General features: G+C 57.3%; 1 protein-coding gene across 3 annotated transcripts in view; it reads right to left on the bottom strand.

Moving 5' to 3' along the window:
* Positions 1-13673, bottom strand: part of KIAA0513 (KIAA0513 ortholog) — a 60461-nt gene that overhangs the window by 6005 nt on the left and 40783 nt on the right. For 2 of the 3 annotated variants that reach the window (XM_032323820.1, XM_032323821.1), the window contains exons 2-10: positions 12835-13307; positions 11041-11140; positions 9425-9498; positions 6893-6963; positions 5007-5214; positions 4144-4184; positions 3513-3591; positions 1993-2070; positions 795-824 (exon numbers count right to left, since the gene is read on the bottom strand). In XM_032323820.1, coding sequence (XP_032179711.1) covers positions 795-824; positions 1993-2070; positions 3513-3591; positions 4144-4184; positions 5007-5214; positions 6893-6963; positions 9425-9498; positions 11041-11140; positions 12835-13163 — 1010 coding nt within the window. In that variant the 5' untranslated portion in view covers positions 13164-13307. The remainder of the gene's footprint in view (positions 1-794; positions 825-1992; positions 2071-3512; positions 3592-4143; positions 4185-5006; positions 5215-6892; positions 6964-9424; positions 9499-11040; positions 11141-12834; positions 13308-13673) is intronic. The other variant, XM_032323822.1, reaches the window with a different exon arrangement.

Genomic DNA, 13673 nt, shown 5'->3' with positions numbered 1-13673 from the left:
AAGCGTGCTTTAGGAAATGTCCGGCGAAAACAATCACTGTACCAGAAACTGTATTGTGAATAGGCAGGCCTTGAGCTGCCGAAATGTATTACAAAAGATAATCAACAAATAAATAAAATCTTAAAAAAAAAAAAAAAAGATACCCAACAAATACAAAGGTCAAATGATGAGATTCAGACCCCACTGGGGGCTCCAAGAAAACAGCCTATTCCAGGCCCTTCTCTGCAGGGGGCACCCTCACACACAAACACGCACACGCGTGCACGGGCTCCACACCAGGCCATGGCTGGCAAGGCGAGGGCAGCTGTCCTTCCTCCCTGACCCCCAGGCCTGTCCCAGGGGCAGGGGAGGGTCTTCCAGACCCCTGCACACGCCCGCACCTGGCTGACAGAGCCAGATTCTCTGTGCGCCCCCACCCCCGCCGCCCCCATGGCTTTGTGCCACGACCAGATTACCAAGCGTGACGTCAAGGGGGTGGGTTCGAGGCCTGCTCTGGAGGGGCTGGAGTGGCCAGTGGAAGGCTGGCCTCTCCCTCTCTGAACTCACACCAGGCCCTGCAGGGTCTCGAGGGCCTTCTGTGTGTCCTGTTTCTGGTGCTCTGCCCTTGGCGAGTCCCCCCGCCCCCCCGCCACCGGCCTGTCCCCAGCGCGGGGCTTGCCCCGGGCGGCGGTGCCGAGCGGCCCCTGCGTGCGGGCTCTGCCTCCTGCAGCAGCTGGCGCGCGGCTCCCACCCTGAGGCGGCCCTGGCGGGGACCCCCGGCCCCGGAGCATGAACAAAGGCACGTGGACACACACCTCTTCTTCTCCTCCTCTCCAGCATCCCCTCTGGAGCGGCAGCAGAAACAGGTAAACAGAGGAACATGTCAAAGTCATGCAAGATACGTGGATGGAAAAAAGAGAAGAGCGAGAGAGGAGCGTTATTACGGCAGAAACAGAGACGGAGAGACACGGGGTACTCGAGACCGCTCATCTGCTAGGAGCCCGACAGCTACGTAAGCAGCAGGAGGAAACCCCGTTCGCCTACAAGCATCGAAGCGCTTCCTTCAGTCTGGTTTCCCGGCAGAGCGTGGGATTCTCTCTCTAGAATCCCCGGGACGGCTCCCTCTGCCTCCCTCAGGAGAGGCAGCCGCAGCGGACTGCAGGGCATCCCGCCCAGGGAGGGTGTCGCTGCCCCCGACCCATGCAGACAGGAAGACTGCACTTCCAATCCCCCCAGAGCTGGTGGACCGGCCACACAGCAGGCACCTGCTGTCCCCTGCCAGGGAGAAAGGCTGAGGGGTCTCCCCCTGTTAGAGAAGGAGAGGTTCATGACAGAGAGGGGGTGCCAATAGGGGAGCCAGGACTGGGAGGGCTGCTGCCCTTTCCTGACCAGCCACTCGACACAGTGGGCAGTAACTGTGGCTTGCTGTGGCCAGAGCAGGAAGGGCCACCAGCCCTCACTCTGCCCTGTGCTCTGTGTGACCGTTTACAAAGGGGGTCTCCTGATGTGGCAAGACTAGCGTCAGGGAGGCTGGGGGGGGATCTCAGGCTGCAGACCAGAGCAGTAAGCTGAAGGTAGCAATCGCATCTCCCCAGAGGTTAGCTCTCTTGAGCTGAGTCTATGGCGGCGGGAGGTGGAGGGCAGCTGGCCCTGCGTGCCCCGAGTCCTGTGGCCACGGTTCTTACAGCAATAGGCAGACTCAATCCTTGGGTGTCCTGATGGGTTCGTTCTGGGGGAGTGTGCGTTTCAGAGGAGGGTCAGCCCAAGTCATGCCAGAGCCCAGGACAGAAAGCGCTCATGCAAGCCGAGGAACCCCCATCGACTCCCGCCCACGAAGCTGTGCGTGCCCGGGATCCCCCCAGGCAGCTCGCCGGGCGCCGGGGCCAGAAGGAGCTGAAAAAGACGGACGCACCGACTCAGCTGCCGTTCTGCTCTCCTCTGCAGAAACCGGAAAATAAAGCCAGTCCCCGGGCCTCTGCCGCAAGGCAAGGCGGGCCCAGACGCTGCTCCTACCTGGTAGTGGGCGACCGCTTTCTCCTCTCAGAGTGGACAGCATCGAAGAAAGCCGCATTCCAGAACCTCAGTGTGTGCCTGGGGGACAGAGCCGAGTGTCAGTCCTCTGCGGGGAGGCGGGGAGGCAGCGCTCAGCACACCGGAGGGATAAGAATGCGCGGCTTGCAGGCACGTCGCAGAGAGGCAGAGCAGGGAAGAGGAAATTGGCCAGCTGCCTTTGCCCGAAATCGAGGTGGGTCCCTGGGCTCCTGGCTAAGGGTCATCTCTCTCCCAGGAGGAGGGTATGACATGGAGGCAGGTAAAGTCCACATGCATCTGCGGGACATGGAGGAAGGCCATCTTCCGCTTCTGCACCCCCGCTGGGCCTCCCAGAGGAAGATGGGCGTTTGGGGACACCTGCTGCCCGAGAACAGGCTCTAGTAACATAAACGGGAACCTGGCGAGGACAGGCCGTGTGCGGAGAACAAACATGTTCATAGGGACTCACAAGTGAGAGACGTTCTTCCTAAAGATCAAGGGTCAGCCAACTACGCCACTGTGGCCTTCGAGGGAGGGGCACATCTGACATCCCTGGGGCTCAGGGGCCGGCTCTCTGTCTACTTGGGGGTGAACATAGCCTGGCGATGGAGAGCCTTTGGAGGGACCAAGGCGGCCCAAACAGTGATCCAGAGAGAGAGAGAGAGAGGGCAGGGCAGGGGCAGGGGCTCCCCCGACCGCCAGCCTCTCACTTTACTCACAACCTTCATTCCTAGACATTCGTATAAAATAGCTTTATTGGGATATAATTCACATACCATAAACTCAGTCTTCTAAAGTCCACGATTCAGTGGTTTTTACTCTATTCCGAGTTGTGCAGCCCGGAGTGCGATCCTCAGAACATTTTCATGCCCCCATAAAGAAACCCTGTCCCCGTGAACAGTCCCTCCCTGACTCCTGCTTCCCGCAGCCCCCGACAACCGCTCAGCTGCTCTGTCTCCAGGGACGGGCCTGTCCCTGACGACAGATGAGGATAAACAGCATCATCTACTACGTGGCCTTTCGTGTCTGTCTTGTAATTATTTCCAGGTTCACCCGAGTCTCAACGGTCAGCGTCTCGCCCCTCCTGTGGCCAAAGAAGACCACGTGGTCGGGAGGTATCACGTTTTGCAGATCCGCACATCATGCATCCCTGTCCGTGGATATCTGGGTGCTTCCCAGCTATGGGCTATTAAATGTGCGTGAGTCTTGGCCCGAGTACCTGTGCTCAGTTCCCTGGAGCCCCTGGCTAGGAATGCAACTGCTGGGCTGCAGGCTAACTCTCGGCTAACATCTGGGGGAGCTGCCAGGTTTGCTCGGCCGCTGTCCCCCATCCCTCCCCGCAGACAGGGTATGTGGGTTCCAGTTTCTCCACATCCTCACCCACACCTACCACGGTTCCCCTTTTCCATTCCAGCTATCCCGGGGGGGCATGGTGAGCCCTGGCTGGCGAGGGAGCCGCAGGGGCCAGGAGCTCAGGCCCGCAGGTGTGAGGGCGGCCTTACCAGATGGGCTGCTGCTTCAGGTGCGTGTACAGGTAGATCTTCTCCCCCTTTCTTTCTTCCTCTGGGCTGCACGCGGTCACTGCGGGAGGGCGACAGACACCGCCCGTGGCTCCGGTTGCCCGCACAGGTTGGCAAACCCCTCAGCGACCCTCCTGGCAGGCACCGCTTCTCCCCAAAGGTTATGGAAACGCACGGTAGAAATTTCCAGACCACTTGTCCAACATCGCCCACGGCCGGGAAGGATGCTCCTGCCACCTGGCTGTGGGGGCTCCTTCTGAGGGAAGGATCCCTGGCTCGGCCCCCCACGCCCGCCAATATGTTCCCTCACTTCCCTGCGATGAGGAATTTAGCTCCCGAATCCTCTCCCCAGAGAAGAAGCTCCCCGCCAAACTTCCATAGGCAAGTCCAGGCCAGGGTGGAGAGAAGTTGGGAGTCACCTAGGACAGAATCTGGTGCCCGGGGGGGAAGGAGCCCGGATGTTCAGGGGCTTGCTTGGTGAGGCTGCTGGTTACCAAGGACGGTGGCTGGGGGTGGTCGAAGACCCCTTGGGGGCCTGGCTACGGGACCAGGGGCGCTGCTGTGGCCACAGCCGGACACCTGTTAGGCCAGGAGAGCCCTGGGAGACACTCACCTGTCTTCTGCGGCTTCTCCTTGGGCTTGTTCTCATCCTCCCTGGGGGACAGAACCGCAGCAGTGACATAACGACCCCCCCACCCATTTTCTCAGCTCAAAGGAACCAGTCTAACTTGGCTGAAGCAGAATTATGTCTCTTAGCGATGGATACATTTCATGTGGTTTCTTTTGAAAAAGTGTTATGAAGTCGGTGCTCTATTTACCAACTGCCAATCTTCCAGGATTAAGGAGATGCGGCAGGGAGGCTCCCTTGCACCATCTTCTCTGATTCCAAAACTGCTCGGACCAGACAAGGAACAAAACCAAGTCTCCCGGCGGGAACCAGCCATCGCAGAGGACAGTGGGGACCGCAGGGAGCCCGGGGTTCTCTTGCTGACGTGCCCCCTTTCTTGGGAGGTTTGGCTTCAACACCCCGTTCTCAAGCGCCCGGTCCCGGAAGGCTCCTGAGCTCCTGCTGCAAAGCGGCTGTCCTGGGGGACGGGGGTCTTTCCCCTGCCTACATGGTTCCGCTCACACGAGCTTTCACCGCACTTCCGGGAGGAAGAGCCAGGGAGGAGCTGATTCCCCTCCTGCCGCTGACAGCTTCCACATGCTCCCCCCATCAGTCCTAGAAGACCCCGGCCCCCAGGACATCCCTGCCTGTCAGCCAACCCACCAGCATGCGTGAACCCCAGAGAAGCCTGGGGGGTCAAGCGGAGCTAGCAGCTGTGCTGCCGGCTCCAAAGGTCACCCAGGGAGGCCAAGTGGATGCCTCCACGGCCAGCCCACGGCCTCCCCGTCACCGCCACTAGCAGGTGGCACGGGGCCTCAGCCCTCGGCCACAGCCGCCCCTCCCCCCACAGTCCACCTGCTGACACGTACTCTTGCTTCCTGGCCAGAGGCCCCTTCAGCTTGGTCTCCAGCCCCCCGAAGAAGCCCTTGACGTTCTCTGTCTTGGCCGATGTGTTCTTTAGCAGCCGCTCAGCGATGTCCTTCTTCTCCGCCAGCCAGCTGTTGGCGGACTTCAGGTAGGAGTCGATGCTCCCCGCGGGCTTCTCCTTGGACTCGGAGGGCAGCAGGTGCGGCTTACCTGGAGTGGGGGAGAGGCGGGAGGGGGCAGGAAAGGAACTGCGCTGTGTAGGGGGAACAACACGACGCCGGAGCCTCTCGGAGGCAGTGGCAACCAGCGAAGGACCCAAGATGCCAAAGGAAGGTGGAGGGCCGGGCCTCTCAGGCCACAGTGAAGCACCTGCTGCATCTAAGAAGGCAGCCAGGTGCACCCAGACTAATGAAGAAACAGGAGCGGACCCAGCCCTGAAGCCCGAGGACCTGAAGGAGGGAGCAACGGACACGCGGAGCTCCGCCGCGGCAGAGGCCCAGGGTTAGAGGGGGGCGAGGAGCCTCTCCCTGTGCGAGGAGGAGGCATGCAGACTCCGGACAGGCTCTGGGCCCCCGTGTGGGCTTGAAACTGGACGAGGCGGGAGTGGGCATCCCGGAGAGAACAGTAAGGCCAAAGGCTCTCCCGCAGCTTAAGGCGCCGCCGACAGGTCAGAGTCGCCCTCAAGTCGAGGTGCCCTGACAGATAAAGACGGGACTGCTGATCAAAGATACCCTCTTCAGGTGCCTGAATGACTCAGTCGTTAAGCGTCTGCTTTGGGTTCAGGTCATGATCCCAGAATCCTGGGGCAGAGCCCCACACCAGGCTCCTGCTCAACGGGAACTCTCTGCTTCTCCCTCGGACCCTCCCCTCCGTGTTCTCTCTCTTGCTCACTGTCTCTGTCAAGTAAGTAAGACCTTTAAAAAAAATCTTAAAAAGAAAAAGACCTTTCAGAGCCTTGCGGGTCAAAGGCCACCCCCCCACCATCAAGGTGCTGAGTGTCCCCTACTAATTTAAGCTGCTGTGGGCACAGATGTGACTCCCACTCCTTTGAGAAGGAGGAGCCATGGTTTGGATGAGGGGTTCCCATCCGACCCAAAGGTCTGGCACGAAGGGCCCATCCAGCGCTAAGGCAGTCGCCCAGCTACCACCAGAACTGAGGCACGGGGGGGATGGGCAGTTGGGAGTGTGGGGAGGACAGAGCTGAGCTGCAGAAGACACGGGGTTTGGACCCAAGACCAAAACTGTGCACCCTGAGAGAGGCGGGAAGGGAGGCCGTGCCCACTGCCGCGCTGACCCAGCTCTAGACCACGCGGGCCCCCAGCAGCCTTCTGCTTACAGTGGCCTGAACGAGTCCCTAACGTCACACCCAAGGAACCTCATGCAGGGAGTCCGCAAGCTCCAATGACCAGAAAGTTCCAGAGCAATGAGCCAGAATGAAGAAAGATCAGACGTCAGGATGAAGAATGATCTGCCCTTGCCGGGGGGACATCACCGGCCCACACCAGGGACGCTTTCCACCCCAAGACCCTTTACTATGCCTCCCACAGTCTTCAAGGGCCAACCCTGTGTTGTATTTTGCTAAAACGTGAAAGAGAAGTCCTCACGTCCAGCAATTCCTGAGTCGCCCACGAAATGGCCCACCAAGTGGACAGCTGCTGGGTGGCTTCCTTCCTACCGCGGCAAGGCAGCCACTTGACCCACGCTACGGACCACACCTACCCCTCCTGTTCCTTGCACATCTGGCCCTAACCCCAGGTTCTGTAGTTTTCTGGAAGCCTCACAACTGCACCGCTAATGGGGAAAAGCCTCACTTGATGCCACGTTACAAGGGGACGAGCCTTGAGTTTCCGTGTTTGCCCTCCACGGCGTTCGCGCCCCCGGGCCTTACCGATGTGGTAGTAGGTGAAGCACATGGTCATGAGGTTCTTAGCAGGCCCAAAGTCGTCCATCTGATGGCACCTAAAATGAAAAGGAAGGCCGGCCAGCTCAAACGCCATCCTGCCGACTTTTCTCACTGCAAGCTCCTGAAGCAAGAGCTAAAAATTTTATAAATATTTGGGGTGCCTGGGTGGCTCAGTGGGTTAAAGCTTTTGCCTTTGGCTCAGGTCATGATCTCAGGGTCCTGGGATCGAGCCCAGCATCGGGCTCTCTGCTCAGCGGGGAGTCTGCTTCCCCCCCACCCCGCCTACCTCTGCCTACTTGTGATCTCTCTCTCTCTCTATCAAATAAATAAATAAAATCTTTAAAAAAAAAAAAGGCCCACATTTATACCTCACTCCCCAGATGCTATGTAGAAGCAACCAAAAAGAATCCCCAACTGCTTATCTTCTTCAGAAAGATCTATATTCGCCGGGATGTGTGTCATCAACAGTGGTTATCGCCAGGAGGAGGGCCACAGGACCAAAGACAGGGTTGTAAGAGGGGGTTTCCTTTCCATTTGAGGTGCTGTGCCTCTCTACTCTGTTCTTCTGTGCTTTTTCTTCCTGTTTAGTTCCCGACCTTTTTTCTGTTTAGTTTCTAACATTGTATTAACAAGGTTATTACATTAACCTTGTTTAATGTATTTAATGTTTAAAGTATTAAAAAAAGAAAAGTCAATGGAATTTATCTAGACGGTGGGGTCAGGGCCAGTTCTATCTTTGAATATAAAATAATCTAATGGGGGGCCTCGGTGGCTCGGTTGGTTAAGCATCTGCCTTCAGTTCAGGTCACGATCTTGGAGTCCTGGGATCGAGCCCCACGTCAGGCTCCCTGCTCAGCAAGGAGCCTGCTTCTCCCTCTGCCTCTGTCCCACCCCCCACTCGTGCTCTCTCTCTCTCTCTCTCAAATAAAACTAAATACAATCTTTAAAAAAAAAACTAATAAAACTTGAAGAACTAAACTCTGCCAATAAAATCATAAAGGACTATAAATAAAAGTAAAAACAGAAGACACTAATAAACTAAAAATTATAAAACTCAAATTTTAAAAATACATATTTTTAGGAGACTATAAGGTGTTTTTCCTTTTTCTTCCCCTACACACAGAAATACACATGCTCACTGAGAAATGGGAAGAGTCTGTGTTTTGGTTGGGTTGGGACTTGAATTTTATTTTCCTACCCCACCCCCCCAATTTTATTGAAGGAAAAAATCAAACTCAGTCCAGAATTGACTATGTTACCACGTGGGACAGGTATGTCTGCACAACATGGATCCGTGAGAAATCCTACGATAGGAATGTCCGGAAGCTGAAGTCTTCTCGGGGCCAAGAGCACGCTGCACACGAGACAGCTGCGCCTGTTTGAAACCCACTCCTTCCGTGACGCTCTCTTGTTCTTCCTCCCTTGCCAGCTCCGAGACCCAGAATCCCCCCGCACAGGAGCCTGTCCTCAACATGGGACATTCCCAGCAGGTGCCGGAAAAATAGGGACCCTCCCCTTTATGGTCTTTCTCCTCCAGTCCACGCTCCATGGTCGTGGCAGGGGCAGGGACAAAAGAGGGGAGGAGACATTGAGACACTGGGGAATTAGGAGCTGGCATGTCTCTGCTGCAGAAGGGGAAGGAAAAGTAAAGGTGGGGGGTTTCAGGTCTGGAAGGACAAAAGGGACATGGGGACAAACCATGGGACCAGGACCTGCTTCGGGGCCACAATGAGGGGACGAGGGTAAGTGGGGCACAAACAACTATCAGATTGGGGCTTCTTCTCCCCCGTCCTTCCCCAATTCCCCTCCCAGTGCCCCCTTCTTCGTCCCATCAGTAAGGCTGCTGTTCCCTTGCCCAAGGCAGAGACACAGCCCCTCCTTTCATGTGTGTGTGGGGGAGGGGGTGCCGTCACCTGCTCTGACGCAGGTCCAGCTCGTATGATGGGAGTCTAGCCGTCCCAGGCCCCGGGGCCTCAGGAGGAGAGAGCCCGTGAGTCACACGGCCTGCGTCCCACAGCTACACAGAGGTGGAGGGGGGCCCTTTCATCCCCCCCCAGCTTCCACTGTGCTGTCTCTGATAAAGGGTTCCAGCAGGGCCTAATTAGCACGCAGAGCAGGCTGAAGGCATCTGATCGCATCATTAAGTGGGTGGTTATCTAGCTGGAAGTGCTTCACAACAAGAAATCCAGAAAAGGCTGCATCTCCACCGCAGGAGGGCAGCGTCAGTGGAGTGTCGGCCCCGCCTGTCCTGGCGGCCCTCCGAGAGGGATCTGCTTACGCCCAGCTGCTGTCCCCTAACCTCCCCTACCGTGGGGGTTGGACCTTAACTTCCTCCCCCGAGAGGCTGGGGCAAGGCCTCTCTGTGGATGCCAGCGAGTGGCCGGGGCAGGGGGGGCGGTGGTTCAGAGCAAGCACGAGCTCATGACCCGTGTGGCTGTTACAACTGGGTTAGTACGGAGCAGGAAAAACGGGGAAGATGTGCTTTAGGACAAAGGCTTTGGGCACAGCATCACTTACTCGAACAGGACCACGGCGAAAGACTGCACCAGGCGGTAGAAGGTCGGCTCCGAGACACACTTGGAGTTGCAGCGCTGTGCGGGAACAGGCAGACACGTCACTGGGTGGGCGGGCGGCTGTCACTCAGACAGGCTCACCACACTAAGCACTGCCCGACACAGCTGGGCCGTGAGTCTGGACGGGAGCAGCCTCCTTGGTGCCAGAGTAACTGGGCCCCCCAGCAGAGCACAAGCCAACACTTTCCTGCATCTCTCTGAAATCTTAAGAACTAGGAGCCCCACACACTCACCCATACAACACAGAACGGCCTGCAGGGATGAAGCCCCCGGAGGACAACACGGGCCATTTCTGGATGGGAGAGTTTGGGGCCGTTTATGCGTGCTGATCGGCATTTTCTAATTTCTCTTGGAAAAATAAATTGCTAAGAGCGCCTGGGTGGCTCAGCTGTCAAGCATCTGCCTGCGGCTCAGGTCAGGATCCCGGGGTCCTGGGATTGAGCCCCACTCAGGCTCCTGCTCAGTGGGGAGCCTGCTTCCCCCTCTCCCTCTGCTCCTGCTTGTTTCCCCTCTCTCGCTGTGTCTCTCTCTGCCAAATAAATAAATAAAATCTTTTTTAAAAATTATAGAAAAATAAATTGTGATAAAAAATACCTGAAAAAACCAAGAGCTAAAGCTACTTTGCAGAAAAAAAAAAAGAACCTACTAGGTATTTACAAAAAATTATTATTTTCTGAACTCACATGGCTGTCACCATCTACGTTACCTTTGTAAAACTGAACTTTGTGGGTTATTGAATAAAACTACGCATGGACATCGTCCACATGCTCACCCTTAAAAAAGGAACTTTTCTGTAACTGCACAGATTTGCAATTTGTGCAATTACAAATGAGTTTGCTCGCTCATTCTTTCTAGCGGGACAACCAGATGAGCAACTTCCTGTTTCCCGCTATTCTAACAAGGCCTTTTGGGAACATCTTTAAGTAAGTTCTACTCATTTCTCTGCTGGGTTGTTTCCTGGGGCTCTTCTCTTCAGAGCGGGAGCAGCAGAGGTGGCGAGAAGAGGCCACACCAGCTGTACCTCACCTGGGCGCTCACGGCCACACCAGCTGTACCTCACCTGGGCGCTCACGGCCACGCCAGCTGTACCTCCCGTCACCGCGCCCTCACCTGGGCGCTCACGTATCAAGCAAACCAACCTCCCGTCACCGCGCCCTCACCTGGGCGCTCACGTATCGAGCAAACCAACCTCCCGTCACCGCGCCCTCACCTGGGCGCTCACGTATCAAGCAAACCAACCTCCCATCACCGCGCCCTCACCTGGGCGCTCACGGCCACGCCAGCTGTACCTCCCGTCACCGCGCCCTCACCTGGGCGCTCACGGCCACACCAGCTGTACCTCCCGTCACCGCGCCCTCACCTGGGCGCTCACGGCCACGCCAGCTGTACCTCCCGTCACCGCGCCCTCACCTGGGCGCTCACGTATCAAGCAAACCAACCTCCCATCACCGCGCCCTCACCTGGGCGCTCACGGCCACGCCAGCTGTACCTCCCGTCACCGCGCCCTCACCTGGGCGCTCACGGCCACACCAGCTGTACCTCCCGTCACCGCGCCCTCACCTGGGCGCTCACGTATCGAGCAAACCACTCGCGTCCTTTTCCGTTCTCGCTGCTACAGTACTCTCCAAACTTGGCTTTCTCCTCCTGGTCCAAGTCCTCCCTGAAAGGAACAGAGCAGGGAAAGGAACTCTCAGTCCTCGGCAACAAACACAGCCAGAGTGGGGAAGGGGCAGGAGAGGCAACCGGGAACTGTGGCCCCCCCCAGCCAAGCGCGGACGCCTGGCTTACACCAGCACGTCCCACCCTCTGGCAATCCTGGCGGTGTATGTGAGGGATAGAGACTGGGGGGCCCAGGGGTCATCACAGCCAGGGTGAACAGACGCTCACCTGACCTCAAACCACCTCTGATCACTCATCGTGGGAGGTGAACACTCTGTCCCCAGATTTAAAGACAAGATAAAAAAGAAGCAGAAGGCTGACGATCAATGAGCTCATGCAATCTTTCGTTTATTTAAGGTTTGGTAGAAAACATCTTGGTCTCATTTATCCCCAAATACCAACAGCAGATGAAATCGGGGACTCTGCCAGCCAGTCTGCAGTGATTTCTGGAACGCTCTTGAGAATGCATCCGGCTCAGCTGTCTGGGCTCCATACTGCTGACAGGCGGCCGCAAATACAGATCAGCCTTCCTGACAAATTAGCAGGCTTCTGCGCTTTCTCCCCTTTCATTAACTGGGTGTGCTCAGAGAAAGCTGACTAATTCCAGTGTTAGTCAAACAAAATTAGGAGAGAGCCACATCTACCGCTCTCCCAGAATGCGTGCAAAACCAAACCCGAATGCGGTTTGGGATCGTCCCATATACAGATCGTCACGGAACTCTCTTCCCTATTTTAACGGCAAAGAGAATGGACACACACCTAGAAAAGGCCGACGGCCACCGCGCCTGGTTACGAACCAGGGCCCTTAATCGCTGTAGGAAATACTGGCCTCTTTACGTGGCGTCAACAGGCGGATTCTTCCTACTGCTTTAATTAAATGGGAAAACGGTCCCGTCGGTCCCTGAACTCCTCACCCTGAAGTGTGGGCACAGAGAGTGTGGAGGTTTGGCTGAAATGCAGATTCAGACTCAGCAGGTCTGGTGGGGCCCAAGACTCTGCATTTCTAGCAAACTCCCGTGATGCGGCAACTGCGGGTCCCCATCCAGGGAACGAGCAGCAAGGCCCTCAGGGACTAGCGTGTGATGGGGGCGCAGGGCAAGGCTGACATCCGAAACCCAGGAGTCTGGGTTTGCAGGCTCCCTCCACCCTTGCTGGGATACAACAAGAGTTGTGGGGGGAGCTGGAGGCCTTCCCACAGACACCCTCTCCTCTGTCTGATCCCAACCTGAGCTCCACTCCCTGCTGCTCCAGGGGCCGGGGATCCTATGTACACCTTCAAGAACCGTCCAAGAAAGGCAAGAAGAAGCAGCAAGGACGGGTCCGCATCCTGGCAGCTGCTTGAGCCTCCACTGCCACGAGCATCGCGAGAATTACGGGTCATCGAAACCTTCGGGGCTATAGCATCCCTGCCCTGAGAGTCCCGAGTCACGGCAGCGCCCCACCCCCGCGTGAGGCCGATGCTAACGTGCCAGGACTCAGACGCGGGGAAGCCACCCTAGAGGCCTCCTGGATTTAGCAGAAAGGACCTGAACATGTCAGTGGAGTGGCTGGAGCCGGGGGGTGGGACAGAAGAGGCGGCGAAAGCTCTCTAGTGCTTCTACCTGCAGCCGGGGGTGGGGGCTGAGAACCACCCCGGAGGCCCACCCCTGGCCGGTGAGGGAGCGGAAGCCGGGCTCCGTGGTCCCGGGCACTCACCCTCCAGAGAAGATCTTCTCCACGTAGCCGCGCATGAACTCCCGGAGCTCCAAGGTCTCCTCGTCCTTGGCCGACTCGGTGCTCTGGTTGGAAGAGAAGGACTCGTTGGAGGAGGAGCGGCGGTACTGGTCCCAGGACGTGTGGGACGGCGACTCGCCCATGTCATTCTCGCTGTCCGCAGACTCTGTGGTCTCGCTCTCCGAAGCTCCGTCGCCCTGGGAGCTGTCCCCATCCTGCAGCTTTGGAGGCAGCATCTCCAGGGGCGAGGAGGCAGACGGCTCAGTCCCGAAGTCAATCAGCGTGCCCACGGGGACCTCCGGGGCCTCCATGGTTCGGGGAGGCTTCCAGGCTGGAAGATCAGCAGACGGGACTCCCAGACGCGTCAGCGGGAGCTGGAGGCCACGCGCACAGGCTGCTTGGTAGCTGCTGGCCACCAGGAGTCCTCTGGGGCAGCTCTCGTGGTCTTAAGGCATCTAGAATGGAAGACACAGAAATATGATCACCACGAGAGCTACTCCCTGCGTAAGGGGAACTTAGCGCTGAGAATCCAGACTTCAATGAACGAATGAGGCCACAAATTTCCTGAAAAGAGAATAGGCTCCAAACTTCTAGAATCTGGGTCATCACGACATGGACATCACTTCCCGACTGCCTACTGTTACACACCTGGCACATGCAGGCACTCAGTAACTATTGGTTGAACAGCAACGAGCAGGGCTTCTCCCAACTACACCTATGACTTCAAAGCCACTGCACCTGCTGGCCGCCTCCCTGCTCGGGCCCACCCGACTGACGCCAATAAATAGAAAGGCCGATGCTGGGCTGAATCAGAAAATCAC

This window comes from Mustela erminea, chromosome 19 (genome assembly GCF_009829155.1).
Source record: "Mustela erminea isolate mMusErm1 chromosome 19, mMusErm1.Pri, whole genome shotgun sequence".
Taxonomy (NCBI): Eukaryota; Metazoa; Chordata; class Mammalia; order Carnivora; family Mustelidae; genus Mustela; species Mustela erminea.
Note: the sequence above shows the minus strand (reverse complement) of the source record. Positions and strands in the feature narration are given on the sequence as shown.